The sequence below is a fragment of the Cydia amplana genome, chromosome 4, assembly GCF_948474715.1.
Source record: "Cydia amplana chromosome 4, ilCydAmpl1.1, whole genome shotgun sequence".
NCBI lineage: Eukaryota > Metazoa > Arthropoda > Insecta > Lepidoptera > Tortricidae > Cydia > Cydia amplana.
In genome coordinates, this window is record NC_086072.1 from 20,939,385 (window position 1) to 20,955,649 (window position 16,265).

At 42.4% G+C, this 16,265-nt stretch overlaps 1 protein-coding gene across 1 annotated transcript; it reads right to left on the minus strand.

Moving 5' to 3' along the window:
• Window positions 1–327: 327 nt before the first annotated feature.
• On the minus strand, window positions 328–15,038 carry LOC134647387 (lysosomal Pro-X carboxypeptidase). The gene is made up of 8 exons (XM_063501735.1): window positions 14,793–15,038; window positions 12,128–12,216; window positions 11,378–11,535; window positions 9,372–9,573; window positions 8,022–8,262; window positions 1,737–1,850; window positions 1,212–1,428; window positions 328–530 (listed from the first exon to the last, which is right to left on the minus strand). The coding sequence occupies exons 1-8, from the start codon at window positions 14,988–14,990 to the stop codon at window positions 352–354; spliced, it is 1,398 nt and encodes a 465-aa protein (XP_063357805.1). The 5' UTR covers window positions 14,991–15,038; the 3' UTR covers window positions 328–351.
• Window positions 15,039–16,265: the final 1,227 nt, after the last annotated feature.

Consider the following 16,265-nt stretch of genomic DNA (forward strand, 5'->3'; position numbering starts at 1 on the left):
ACTGTCATACTGTCTTTCTTACGCAAGTACCATCGCCCACACTGTTAACTGTCCATCGGTGGACCTTATGCCTTTTGTAATAAGGTTCACCAATGGACAGTTGCTGTTGTTGTTGTGTTGCTGTTTGTACGTAGTGATTATATTCTCTTTGCTAGCACCCAAAAAAGGGCTGACTATAGTTTTCTTTGTTCTCACTTAATGACAAATTGTGTTTGCCAGACTATATTTAAACTTTTTCTGTGGGGTTGTCACATACTGATTTTCAAAAACTACTTTTTATCGATCGCTACAAAGTTCGCTTGGTCTCTTTTAAAATAAAACACAAAATTAAATTAATTCTTTATTAACATTCTATTTGGCAGCGTCCCTAAACTCGCTGATCCACTTCTTAATATTGTCCTTGTGGCTGTTGCGCGTGATCTTCACCGTATCAGGGTCCAGAGGGTTGGCGGGCATGAGGTCCAAATGGTGCGCTCCGTTGAAGATGATCACAGCTTGCACTGAGTCACTGACACTGTTGAGGATGCCACCTGGAAATAAACATTTATATTGAGGTTGTCTTCAGAGTGGATGCGGATTTTCACGCCGCTCTGGAGAGCGCGACCTATAGCGCTGATTCGCTTACACACCGGAGCCAGTTGTGGTTCCGCAACAGTGTAATAATCGCGATAGTGTCCGTGCGCGTTGGAGGTTCTACCTCCTTTTGGCACAGAATAAACAATAGTACTAGGTACAGAAGACTAAAGACTAGCTCACTCTCTAACAAAACGCGTCTGTTACGATCAGGACAGATATGGCCGCTAGGTGGCGACAGCGCCACGCGCGGCTTATGGCTAGCCACCAAAATATTTAGCTACCTGTAGCAAAGCGACGAAATCGCGGAGTGAGCCACGCCTGCTTTTGCCCTAAATCGGTAATTTAAACTTGACAATTACACTTTCAGCCAATTAAAAGGTTGCCGAGGTTCCCTACAGTTTAAGCACGCTTCATATATAAAGTCCTGCTGATCTAAGATTATGTGTGTTGTCCAAGTTTTTGAACATAAGTAAGCTATGGGCTAAAACATAAACATGCCATCGGATAATCTTCCGAATTGCGAAATTTCCCACACGGAAAAATTTGTTTGCCACATGGTTGTATGGGAAACAAAATTTTTGCATTTCCATGACATTTATTCTTTGTGAAAATTTTCCAGAAATCTTTTATATTACCTCCAGCCCATGGATCCATCAGCCCATTACTGAACACGATATTGGACGCCGCCTGGATCCTATCGCCGCCGTACTCGACCTTCGCGAGCTGCTCCCTGGGGTACACCTTGAACTTGTCGTAGCACTCCTTGGAGTAGGACGTGAAGTTCCACGGAACAGGTTCGAACATGTCGTGCTCGCCGGTGGTGCACATTGGCATCACCATTTCTGTGCAGGCCTGGAAAGAGGTTTAAATTTTTTAAATAAAGGAAATCGCCTCGGACGAAATTCACATATGGAATTTTAATTCGCGTCTCTATGTAGATCCTCAATCAAACTATGTGCGGTAGGTTTAGAAAATTGCTCATTTTACAATTGGACGCCCAATTCGCATTGACCTAGGGTGGAGACCATGGCCCAGATTCTCTTGAGCAATGATAGGAGACGTACCTACTGTGTTCAAAAGTGGGGCGTATAGGAATTATAGGATGCTGATGATAATCAATGCTAGTCTTCTGTATTTCCCAAAAGTTCATGACGTAATACCTGATAGTCCCAACCAGAAGCGTCCAAATTGCCGTAGTCACTTCCTTTTTTGTAGTCAACACATTTACTCTTGCCATCATAGTTGGTGAACACTTGCAGCATCTTGCCGATTCCCTGAGAACAGTGACAAATAATTGTCAATTACTATTATTTCTTAAGTTTTTGTTATGTGTGCCGATAATTTACGTAATATTGGCTGCTTCCAACCGTTCTTCTATTTATAATTGCGGACCAATACCAAACAAATGATGTAGTATTTCATAATGACCTGGCATGTCTCTTTGTAGGAATCTCTAACAAGGCCTGTAGACCTGTAGAAGAGTTTCTACATCAAACTGAAGAGAGAGTCGATATTAAACTTTCGTGAGACATATTTTAAACTGTTTGTGGGAACACTAGATTGACATCGTGTGTTTCAAACGGAAACACAGAATTGTTCTGATAAGAACAGTTTGCGATCGACTGACAACTCTGCGATTAAACAGAGAAACAGGACGTGCCCTGAGAAGGGCAGTTTGCGTGCTCTGAAAAGAGCAGTTTCATATCGTCCTGAGAAGGACGGTTTAATATCCGGAGCCTGCAGCATCCCCGTCGGACTCGTCGTGTCTTCAACCAGCGAGAGCGTAGCAGCGGAGCGAGACACGGCGCACGACGAGACGATGTTGACTCCACGGCGGCCGGCGAGCGAAAGGACCGCAGCCGGCGCAGAATTCAGTTTTATTGAGAGCGACTCGCGCCGCGCATGCGCAGTGGCACGCGCGCGCGCACACTCTTCCGCGCGCCCCGCGCGGGGAACTATCTCTGTCTCACTCTATTGTAAATATGTCTCTTTCTTTGATTTTTGTATATATACCGTGTTTTCTGTTAATAAAAGCCATTCTATTCTTGTACTTACAAACAAGCGTTTGAATATTAATACTAACCTTCTGATAACGATATTGGCCCCAGTCTGCCATAGTGGTGACCACCGACTCTGGATAAGAAGAAAGAAGAGGATCACAACCAAGAACATGGGTCCCGATGACGAGAAAAAAAGCGATGCCCCGGCGGAAGAAACCAGCCCATCTCCGGCAGCAGCACTCCTATCTCACGATGTAGCGGCGATATCACTCTCTCTGCGTGTCCCACCGTTCTGGCGAGACCAGCCAATACTCTGGTTCTGCAGTTTCGAGGCGGCCACTGCAGAGCTGAAGAGGAGCCAGGCGCAACTCGCGCAGATGGTGATCGCGCAGCTGGAAAAACAAGACATACAGAACATAAGCGATCTCATCTACTCCCCGCCAGAAGAGAACTACTACACCGTAATTAAGAACCGGCTTATCTCTGTGTACGAAGAGAGCAACAGCGCCCAGACGAAGAAGCTGTTATCCCAAGTCGAGCTCGGAGAGCAGAAGCCCAGTCAGCTGTTACGACGCATGAAGACGCTCAACAAAGAAAAGTTTCCCGAGACTACCATACAGATGATGTGGCTAGATCATCTCCCGCCACACATACGCTCCGTGCTTACCGTCAGAGAAGCTTTCAAAATTAAAACTACGTTGGAGGACCTCGCGCTGCTCGCCGACAAAATGTTGGAGCACACGCCAACATCGTCGCACCAGATCGCCGCAGTCTCTTCTCCCGCAGTCCTACCACCTTCGCTGCTACCGCCACCACCACCTCAACCGTCTACGTCAGCTCTCGACACCCAGTACCTCATCGGCGAGATAAGAAGGCTATCACTTGAAGTCGCCGAGCTCCGTTCGAGACCGCGCGAAAACTATAATCAACGCTACAGCCGCTCAAACCGCCGTTTCCCATCACGTTCACGGAACCAATCTCAAGACCGAAGCCCACGAAGCCGCAGAAGCTCTCCGATGCCGTACTGCCATTACCACCGTCGATTTGGTATGGACGCCCAGAAATGTGCACAGCCGTGCAGTTTCAAACCAATCCCGGCAACTCCGACATCGGAAAACTTAGCGTAACGTTGGCTGCGGCGGAAACCGGCGTTACCACCAAATCACACCGCCTCTTCGTACGAGACCGAGCTACCAAACTCGTCTTCTTGGTAGACACTGGGGCGAACATCTCCGTCCTACCAAGAACACCCGGCACGAAGGCGCAAGCTCTACCTTTCCAACTGTACGCCGCCAATAATACAGTTATACCTACCTACGGCGAGAAGACGCTGGAGCTCGATCTCAATCTACGAAGACCATTCCGATGGAAGTTCATCATCGCTGCAGTGTCGAAGCCCATCATCGGTGCAGACTTCCTGGCCTACCACTACATCATAGTCGACATCACCAGGAGACGACTGATCGACGGCAAGACCCTACTATATACGGACGCACAACTCTGTACTGCAAACATACCTACCGTGCGCAGTATAGACGTGAAACAATCGTACCACAACATACTTGCCGACTACCCTGGTACAACTCGTCTCACCTCCATGAAGCTCAGCCCGAAACACAACGTTGAACATTTCATCGAAACAACCGGACCACCACTTCACTGCAGACCACGTCCGATTGCACCGCACCGCTACGAACTCGTGAAGAAAGAATTTGCCAACATGATGGAACAGGGCCTATGCAGACCAAGCAAAAGCCCTTGGGCATCACCTCTTCACGTCGTACCGAAGAAGAATGGCGAATTACGTGTGTGTGGCGATTACCGACGGCTTAACGCAATCACTAAGCCCGACCGCTACCCAATCCCACGCATACGTGATTTTACCTACCAACTCGCCGGCAAGCAAACATTCTCGACCTTGGATCTCAACCGCGCCTACCAACAACTACCAATAGCAGCTCAAGACGTCGAAAAGAGCGCCATCATAACTCCATTCGGCCTATTCGAATTTCCGAGAATGTGCCCCGGACTCAAAAACTGCGGACAGACGTTTCAACGTTTCATTCACGAAGTACTGCGCGACCTCGACTTCGTGTTCCCATTCGTCGACGACCTACTTGTCGCATCGTCCGACGAAGCCACGCACGAGAAACATCTACGTGCCATACTAAGCAGACTCGAAGACTACGGTATCACAATCAACCCGTCGAAATGCGTATTCGGACAGCCATCGGTCAAGTTCCTGGGCTACGAAGTCAGCAAAGACGGCATTCGACCACCTACCGAGAAAGTTCAAGCAATCATCGATTACCCTAAGCCGAAAAACATCGATGAACTACGAAGATTCCTCGGCATGCTGAATTTTTACCGCGAAAATATAAAAAACGCCGCACAAATTCAAGCACCACTCTGCAAATACCTACACAATGCGAAGAAGCGCGACAAGACCGAAATCAGCTGGGACGGCGAAGCTGACGAAGCGTTCGACGCGTGCAAAGCGAGCATCCAAAACGCCGCTTTGCTCGCGCACCCCTCCCATCACGCCCCGCTAGCAATATTCAGCGACGCGAGCGACAAGGCCGCGGGAGCTTCACTGAACCAATTTATCAACGACACGTGGCAACCACTCGGCTACTTTTCCAAGAAGTTCTCAGACGCCCAGACTCGCTACAGTACCTTCGATCGAGAACTACTTGCAATATACCTGAGTACGAAGCACTTCCGGAAAATGTTCGAAGGCCGAGAACTTATCATTTTCACCGACCACAAGCCGCTCACCTACGCATTCACCAAAACCAGCAATAACAACGAATCACCGCGCCGCACCCGTCAGCTGTTGTATATCAGTGAATTTACTACTGATATACGACACATACCCGGAACGCAAAACGCCGCTGCAGACGCCCTATCTCGCATCGAAGCCATCGCAAGTCCATCTCCTATCGACTACGAACAACTATCAAGAGCGCAAGAGCGAGATAGCGACACCATCCGATCACTCGCACAGCAAGACAACCTATCGATGAAACAAGTCACAATTCCCGGAACTACAGTCAAACTCTACTGCGAAACATCGACGCCGCACTTACGACCTTACGTACCCGAAGAGCATCGCCGTGCCGCTTTCAACGCAGTACACAACATAAGTCATCCTGGAATCAAAACGTCACGAAAACTCGTCGCTCAACGCTACTTTTGGCCCGGACTAAATGCCGATGTAGGCAAATGGGCAAAAGTATGCGTACACTGCCAACGTGCGAAGATTCAACGACACACCACAAGCCCTATTTCGAGTTTCCCGCCAACTACGAGATTCGAACACATTCACATCGACCTCGTAGGACCTCTACCTACTACCGCCAGCGGACACCGATACCTACTCACCATGATCGACCGCTCAACTAGATGGCCCGAAGCGATACCTTTATGCGAGATCACCGCCGAAGAAGTCGCTAAAGCTCTATACGAAGGCTGGATCTCCCGCTTCGGCTGCCCCGCTACCATCACGACCGACCAAGGACGGCAATTCGAGAGTCGAGTATTTGCGTCACTCACCCGCTTACTCGGCGTCGAAAGAACCCGTACAACGCCGTACCATGCTCAGGCGAATGGAATTTGCGAGAGATTCCATAGAAGCCTCAAGGCTGCGCTCAAGGCCAGACTACAAATCGAGAGGTCATGGATCGACATAATACCTAGCGTTCTACTTGGACTACGAGCCGCCCTACGAACAGACACCGGTGTAAGCCCAGCCCTACTCACCTACGGCTGCAGCGTACGACTACCCGGCGAATTATTAACACCTACGCGCGAAGATGTCACCATGGACTCCGATTTCGTCGAAAAACTACGAGCGACCATACAAAGCCTAACGCCGACCGCAATGATCCCGCATGGCAACAAGAAACCCATTTTCGTCCACCGCGACCTTCAAACCTGCGAACAAGTATTCGTACGAGTCGACGCCGTAAAGAAGCCACTACAAGCACCCTACGACGGACCCTACCGAGTACTAAAACGCAACGACAAAGTATTCACACTGCAGCTACCTAATCGCCAGTTGAATATTTCGATCGACCGCCTAAAACCCGCTTTCATCATCGCCGACACCGAGCAAGAAATACCTACAACTACGAGTACAACGGACATACCTACAAGTCCTACAACTTCAACGATCGCAACAAATATACCTACAGCTACGAGTTCAACGAAAACGCCTAACATAACTACAACTACGATCGCAACGAAAATACCTACAGCTACAACTACGAGTATACCTACAGCTACAACATCGAACAAAACTACGCAACCGATTGTATCACCGAGTTTACCGACATCACAACAAAACAACAACAACCAACAACAGAAAAAAGGAATCCTGAAACGAAGAAATGAACCAGACACAACCACGACCACACAAGTACCTACAAGCACGAGCACAACACGCCGAGGCCGCACTATTCGCCTGCCGGTACGCTTCGCTTGAGGGGGAACCCTGTGGGAACACTAGATTGACATCGTGTGTTTCAAACGGAAACACAGAATTGTTCTGATAAGAACAGTTTGCGATCGACTGACAACTCTGCGATTAAACAGAGAAACAGGACGTGCCCTGAGAAGGGCAGTTTGCGTGCTCTGAAAAGAGCAGTTTCATATCGTCCTGAGAAGGACGGTTTAATATCCGGAGCCTGCAGCATCCCCGTCGGACTCGTCGTGTCTTCAACCAGCGAGAGCGTAGCAGCGGAGCGAGACACGGCGCACGACGAGACGATGTTGACTCCACGGCGGCCGGCGAGCGAAAGGACCGCAGCCGGCGCAGAATTCAGTTTTAAGCCCTTGCTACACGGTCGCCGACAAGCCTTCTAACCGTCTGACCTTGGTCTGTCCTTGGTCAGTTTTGGTCAAATTTTGTTGTAAACAACTGTCTACACGGTCCGGGACGGACCAAGGCCACGCGGTCTGGGGGCTTGTCGGTGACCGTGTAGCAAGGGCTTTATTGAGAGCGACTCGCGCCGCGCATGCGCAGTGGCACGCGCGCGCGCACACTCTTCCGCGCGCCCCGCGCGGGGAACTATCTCTGTCTCACTCTATTGTAAATATGTCTCTTTCTTTGATTTTTGTATATATACCGTGTTTTCTGTTAATAAAAGCCATTCTATTCTTGTACTTACAAACAAGCGTTTGAATATTAATACTAACCTTCTGATAACGATATTGGCCCCAGTCTGCCATATGTTTATACGACAACGGTTTCACTCACTTGAATTTTTAGTCGCGACTTAATAGCGACTAAAAATTCAAGTGAGTGAAACCGTTGTCTTATAAACAGAGAAAGAGTACCTAAAGTGGAAAAGATAGATGATGGGGCATTTCAAAGCAAATGTTCCTTGAAAATGAGTCTCTAAACCAAATTGGAGCCATGAACCATTTCGAAACTATTCTTACCTCTAGTAAAGCCTGTCCCTTCAAGGTCTGATTGAGGTACTGGCAGACAACCCTGACTGGCTCAGCCGGCAGTGGAACCAGGAAGTCCGACGCGAACGGATAGTTGACCATAGCCAGCGTTTCATACATGGAGCGAAGGAAGTCGATGAGTTCCTGAACCTCGGTCGCGTTGCGGACTGGGTCGCAGAGCTTCCAGTTCTTCTGGAGCCATTCGGAGCTGTTAGCGGTGGTGGAGAAGTTTCTGAAAATTTAAGTGATTTGAGTGAGTGAATTTGAGTGAGGCCGTTTTAGGGCCTCGCTAACAAGAGCTATGGACTGTCGAATCGAGTAAATGTGATCTTAATAGGTCCTGAAGAAGTATACAGGTTTACATATATCGGAGTTAGAAGTATACAGGAACCAATATATAGGGACTCCGTACGGGGTCTGGCTAGAGTAGGGCTACCTCGTTTTCACACAAAATGTGCCTAGGTATTTGTTGTCGACTTGCAAAAACGCCCAAAAACTAACTACGAGTAACTAGGTCCTGAATCCTAAATATTGTAGTACTAATGTTCGTCTGGATTACGCACTCCCCCCAATTGGTAATGAATGATCTGAAAACATTAATAAAATCTTCTCGCTACCTGTCATCAAACCCCGTCGCCTCAATTGGTAGCGTTTATGAGAAGCAGATTATGCGCTTGACGCGTACTGGAATTATCCTGACGCATACCTGGGATTGTCCTTTTGTCCTAAACTGGCACTATTGGCACAGAATAAGATAATACAAAGCACAGAACTACAGAGTCTACAATAAACTGTGAATAACGAAAATCAAAATTTACAAGCTGTCCCCTAATGCTCGAATATATATGCAAGAATAACGAAATTTTAATTTTCGGTATCCGCGGTAGCACCTCATATTCACTGTTATATTGTTATTGACTTAGCTATAGGTAAATGGCATGTGTTAACTTAACTAACTTATTTGTTAGAACCAGAACTTATGTGTGCGGTGCCACTTTGAATATAAGCGTCAATTACAGATCAAATAAAATCTTAACGTACAAATGCTTTTGTACAAATGATACAGTACGCCATACCACTTATAGGTATTCTTGTTACTATGACCATATATATATCTCACGAAGTCACGATGTCTTTGGGGTTCTCGACGTTCAAAAAAAGATACTCGATGATGGAACTCTCGCCTCAAAACGACCCAAGAGGTCTTAATATCCACATTATCCACCACAAGCCACACGAGCAAATGTAGAACGAAGACGTCACAATCATAACCTATGGTATACCTTGGACGGCATCATGCCACGAAACGTGTATGTGTTATGTTGTGTTAATGTGTCTTACCTTAACGCTGTCCAAGAAGCCTTAATATTCTGAACACAAATATCTCCAGCGATGTTAAAAGATGACGTCACAATACGATGGTAGGCCTCGCAAGGCACCATGCCGGGGAACATGTGGATGGGCGCGGAGGCAGCGATGGCGCCGTTGACCATGTGGGGGTACTTCATACGGAAGTAGGCTGCGAGCATACCGCCGTAGGATCCTGGAAAAATATAGGTAGTGATGTGAACAAATTTAAGTTTTTCTCCGAAAAATATTTTTATCCTCTTTAACTTAGTGTTGCTTTGGTAACCTCATTATAATCTTCCTTCCTTTGTCCCGGCATTTTTTCACGGCTCGCTTGGGAAGCCGGATCCCAGGTTCAACGGGAAACCTATATTTTATTGGACTTACACACTATGTCACTATAAACTACGTACAAAGTTAGCTTGGTCCGACTTAGGGTATGCACAACGGATCCGAAATGTATGGGAATATCCGCGGATCCGGATCCAGATCCGGATAATTTCATACATTTCGGATCCGGATTGCAAGTCCGGCTCAATTCCTGGATCTCAAACACCTAAGTCAGAGTAATTTTATCTCAACGCATCCAGTTACGGGCGGGTTATCAAAACCCGGAGATATCTTCTGACCTCTGATCCCTATTGTGAGGGTTCACTAGCCTGCCTTGAACTAAAATGTTTTTAAATCGCACAAACCAAAATGCGAGTTCGATTTGTCAATTCATTTCTTTACCCATGTAATCATCCTGTTTACAGCTATGCGAGTTGTAGAAAATATATAATAAAAGTTTCAAAAAATGTCCCCAAATCTGGGAAACTTCATAAAATGGACAGGATGTTTCCGAGATTTATGACAATTATGACAGGTTTTTAATTTAAGTATATGGAAAATTTCCGCAATCCTGAACTAATTTTGTAGGTAGGTAAGTAATATGACAAATCGGTCGGACAATTGACATCGTCAAATCGTCATGTAATTGAAGCAATTTGAGGCAATGGAGGCGAAAATTTAAAATGTGGAATTTGAAAACACGGTTTAGTTTGTCCATGGTTTAGTGTACAAGGTGACTGAAATCTTAAATTTACTTAGTTGCTAAGTCGCTTTATAATTTTTAGCAAATTATAGACATGGAGTAATTAACAAGTTTAAGAACGCAATAATTATAGTCCCGCAAGTAGGTAGGAGTACTATAATGCAATAGCAGGTTTTATTTATTATCAACATACTTCATTTATTGAGTCACTATCACAAGTATAAATACCACATACCAGGGAAAAACTGCAATATTATTTATTTTATGCTTTATTGCACAATAAAAATTTGTAATACAAATTATGTTTTAATAGGCATTATATCTACTAGTACTAGTCAATTATAGGGCAAAACCGCTATTTTTAAAGTTTTAATATTGTTCAATATATGTGGGTGTGGGTATCCATCAGAAAAGCGTCCTTATACTCCTTATGCATATGCAGCATAATAAGGACGTCTTCTCGTATGGAAAGCCACATATATGTATGTATTTAGAAAGATATTTTTAAAGTGTCATATTGCACAAAGCCGTGAAGACTGGCAGCAGACGGGGTAGGCCTTTGTACAGCAGTGAAACACAATGTCGGATACTTAAGTGATATTTTTATTCCTGAAAAGGAAATAAAGATGAGGGCAAAGGAACACAATTTAAGATCAATGAAAATTGGTCAATCTGTATCGCCGACACTGTAAACTGACAGTTCGTAAACCTTATTACAAAAGGCATAAGGTCCACCAATGGATAGTTAAGAGTGTTGCTGTTTGTTGACATTCTATTTTATTTGGTGGCCCATGAGGGGAATAATGTAGGATTAACCAAACAACCAACGTTTGTTTACGAAAAAAGGAATATAGGCTACGTAATGAGAGGATGTATTTGGACACCCATGAGGAGAACAATATGATAAACTAAAGATTTTTCTTCGTGAAGAAGTTATAAGTTAATGCTTTGTGTTTAGTTATCCTACCTCCAAAAGCTATGACCGGATATTTGGGCACCACTTGATGATCTTGAAGATAGTCAAGAAGGTCGGCATAGTCGGCCAGGGCTTGGCCAGACGTCAGGTAGCCGACGTGCTCGTTGTCCAGAGATTTGTTGCCGAATGGCATCGATGCTCCATAGTATCTATGATAATATTTTCATACATTAATAAAGATAAATATAGTTTATTATTCAGTAGGCATATTACAATGCGCTTATGAACGTCAAATAAAGCTACACCGGCTCTAACCCTACACCTCTGCATCGAGAAGATTTAAATCCCCCCTCAATTGGAAGAGGAGTTGGAGGACTTGGAATTTTGCATAAGACAGGTCCAACATACAATACAATATACATTGCATATACAATATACATTGAGACAAGCACCCACCCACTGCTCTACGTTCATAAGTTTCATCACATTTTTATTATCCTAGCCCAATTTGGTACATCCAAAGACATCGTAAACAGTGTTGTCATCCTAATTGTAGTGCATTAAGTGCATCATCATTATCCTTGCCTTATCTCATTTACTTGGGGTCGGCACATTTAACACTCTGGTGCCATTTTTGGCGGTCTTTTGTCATATCCAGCGTCAAGCCGTGCGTCAGGTCTTTTTTGATGGTCGAAGCCCAGTTTGTCAGCGGTCGGCCCCTTCCCCTTGAGACCTCAGCACTTTCGGTGGTTAAGTGCATCCTTGCAAAATATTAAGGTTTAAGCAGAAGATCCCACTCACCTGTGTTCTGCAAAAACAAGCTTAGCCTTGAACTCCTCCGCAATGTCCCACATGAATCCGGTGTGCTTCGCGAACAGCTCGATTTGACCCTGGACCAATCAAATACTTATTATCTCAGCTCGTCGCAAATACAAGAATAAAACATGGCGGTCATAAAAAAATATCTTACAAAATGTGTTTACGTCGAAATAAATCATGTCACATTACAAAAGGTAAAGCGAAAATATTGTAAAATTTTAACTTAGGGGAAGCGGTTCTACCTCGGACAGTTTTTTCTTTTATGAATTTTAGAAAAAAAAAAATTATAGGCTGCAGTATTATTGTTTATCCGAATATTATAAGATACATTTAATAAAACCTATCTAATACGAAATTTACAAAGAATGATAACAGTACATCGACCGACAGAGAAATTTCCTATTTTAACCAAGCGTGGCAATAATTACGTACTTATCGCAACGAAAATAACATTGTATAAAGTTTTACCTATCTATGGATTTGGAGCTACTAAGAAATATTAACGGCCTCCTGTGTGGCTGTTCTTTCAAAGCTGAAGGACCCGGGTTCGAATCCCGGTAAGGGCATTTTGTGTGTGTTATCACAAATATTTTATCCTGAAATATTTGTATTCTATGTAATCCAGTTACCTCTTAAACAAATTGGCATTGGATTCCCTTCCTTATCAGTACTTATCGAACGTAAATAGTCAATAAGTATCTATTGACAAGGCTATTAAATAATATAATAATATGTCAGATCGTAGGCACCTAAGTAATAGGGATATTGACATAATAGGCGATAATAACCGATCGAAATCATAACCCTCATTTTACTATGGTGTAACTAGGTAATTATAATATTAATATTTCAGTGAAAACAACCTTCGTAAAAATATAAGATTTTATATATTTTTTTTATTTATTGTGAAAACCAACAGCGATACAGAGTTTTTTATTTCCTTAGGCTAATTTATACAATAGTACCTATGGCCAATTACAGGTTTTCCTGTGTAACTTGAATTGTATACAGAACATCGAACGGACTTATATCTAGTTATGATAAAGATTACCTATATAGGTTTTATGTCAAAATTCTGTAATTTTTGTTTACATTATTTTGCCATTTTATTGAATTCCCATACCTATGTGTTTATTTTGTAATAAAACGTGAAGAATTGTGGCAATACAATTATTTTAAACGAGCGTGAGGTGTACTACATAAGTATCAAGCGAAAATAAGGAAAATAGGTTTAAGTAAAATACGTATACTTATTTACCTAAGGGTACCTGGTTTTAGCTAACTTACCTAATATTAAATAATTTATGTGATGTTTTACGAGTTACGACACAAAAAATTTCTCGTTACCTTTGTTCGTTATTTCTACATAATTATTATTTAAGTACTTACTATTTACAGTTAAAAAACCAAATGAAAACTTCAGCGACAACAAGCTATAAAAAAAACTACTTGTAAAATCCTTGCGTAAAGAAATAATTTAAAAAATCTACACAACATGGCCAAGATTGTATTTAAGTAAGCTTGTACTTTTAATTTAAAACACTAACATAAAATAAAATAGAAAGGTATAGGGTTCAGGCAGGTACACAAACGAACATGATAAATAGTAGGTACTCATAATAACTACTCCTTTTCCTATTCAATATTTTTTCTCAGTGAAAATACTAGTAAGTACTTTATTTTGTTTTTTATATTTAAATAATAAAATAAAGTATCAATTCCACTTTTTCGAAGAAAGTCGGCTTGTTCGCGGAAGGCATCTCAACTGCACTTGTCTGCACATAAACCGTTCCGTAAAAGTATAAAACTTTGCCCACCGCGTCACACTTCAGTAAAAGTGAAATAACTTAAAAGCAGTTACAGATACACTTTCTTCAAAAAGTTTATGTATACTTTTAAATTATTTCGCTTTTACTGATCTGTGACGCGGTGGGCAAAGTTATGTTAAATGGCAAAGTTTTATACTCGATAACTTTGCAATCCAACATCCGCGTAGACCTTTAAAACTACAAATACAATAACAAAACAAAAAAACTCATGTTCCATCTTAGACTGCATCGGCACTTTACCATCAGGTGAGATTGTGGTCAAATGCTTACCTATTTCTATAGTAGTTTATGCAACAGTGATATAATAAGGGTTCTTAAAAGTCAAGGGTCGAAGTTACAAAACGAGACGTAGTCGAGTTTTGTAAAAAAAGACCCGAGAATTTTAAGAACCAATTATGAGCTGTTGCATACATTACTTTTTCTATGACAGCTGCAGCAAAAAAAAAAAAAAAAAAAAAAAAAAAAAAAAAAAAAAAAAAAAAAAGAGTTATTATTAAAAAAAAAGAGTTATTATTAAAAAAAAAGACTTGTTATTTAAAAAAAATTGAGTTATTATTTAAAAAAAAAAGAGTTCTTATTTAAAAAAAAAAAAGAGTTATTATTGTAAATGAAAACATACCTCTTTCAATCAAGATGATCGGAACTTGTATCTTTAAAAAAAATAAAGCAGTTGTATTATACTCATAAGATGACTGCTAGCAGTCATCTTATGAGCCTATAGACAAAGCATTCAAATGACATTGCTTTAGATATCACTGTCAGTCAATTAATTGACACATTTAAGTGCTGGAGTAGAAAAATAAAATAAAAAAACTCACCTCATTCCCAGTATAAAAGAAAATCGGCCCACCCTCCTTGTCCCAATGCTCCTCATTCACCAGATACTTGATCTGGAACTCCTCACTCCTCTCAAACCCGAAATGATCCAACGGCACTTTGAACCAGTTCGTGGTGTATTTGTATTCTGATTTAACTATATTTAGGGTCAGGAGTAGCGTTATTGTGATTCGCCACATGGTGGCACGTCTTTAGTGTGCGGTGGTCGAAACGATTGTGACTGTGACGGTATCTGTTTGGTCGGGTTATGTTTTTGTACAGTGGGGCGCGCAAGTGTTTGGTGAGTGACATTTAATAGGAATATTTATTTTGTCGGTTGGCATATTTTACAAAGTAGGCAATTACATAGACATAGATACAATTAATAAGTTAATACTAAAGATGTCATCAATACTGTTGCCAAAAATATATATAACTCCGTATAACTAAATTCTCTTCGTTGTTGCTGTTATACTAAACAATAATTGTATTTTTATTGTTATTTTAGACGCTTTCTGTACAGCACAATATTCTGTATTGTACCTACATCAATAATAAATAATACACAAAAGAAGCTTAAACTAAACAATAAAAATGGTAGACTAAAGGCAATCTTAAAACTAAAAAGTGATTTCTTAAAGCCTTACCACTTCTCCGCACGACTGTGTCTGTCTTCGTCTCATCGCTTATCGCGGCTCACTTGACCCCTTCGCAGCAGGATGTACGCGATTATACTCCATTACTTTTGCGCATGTCACTGCGTCTTCTTTCTTCCACCTCTATTTACATCTAGCCATCCCTGTCTGTCACAACTATTAATTTGGTAATTAGAAAACTACCCGATGTTTACGTGTTTCTTGGTGAACTGTGTGGTTGTAAAATAAATCTTATGTTATGTTTAATACAGTTCAATTTTGTATCAAACGCAACGAGACGCGATTGAGCAGTAGATGCATTGTTTGTGTCTGCTTAAATTATGGTTTTGAGGAGGTTTTGATACCACCTTGGCGATCTTGGTGATTGGCGCCACCTCATGCAGGACTTTCACTTCATTTCGCATGCAACAATCAGCGTGAGCGATCTTCAAGGTCGTATCAAAAGAAGATCAAAACCGTAACAAGTTGTAGATCGGAATGGGGTTCCTGGTAAGAGCCAAAGAAACTAAACCACTGTAAATTAAGTTTCGTTAAAGTAAATTAATTATTCTTATTTTTGTGCAAATAGTTATTTACGATACAAGTGCGGAAAAGAGGAAATTCGACACGAGTTGCGAATTCCCTATTCGCACGTGTATCGTACAACGTTTTACAGTACATATGCCCCTTTAAATAGTTGACATAGCAACGAAAAGTGCTTATTTACGCACTAGTACGGGAAAGTAGCACCATATGTACTGTAATAGTTATTTTCGATACAAGTGCGAAAAAGAGGAAATTCGAAACGAGTGGCAATAAATTAAAACACGACCGAAGGGA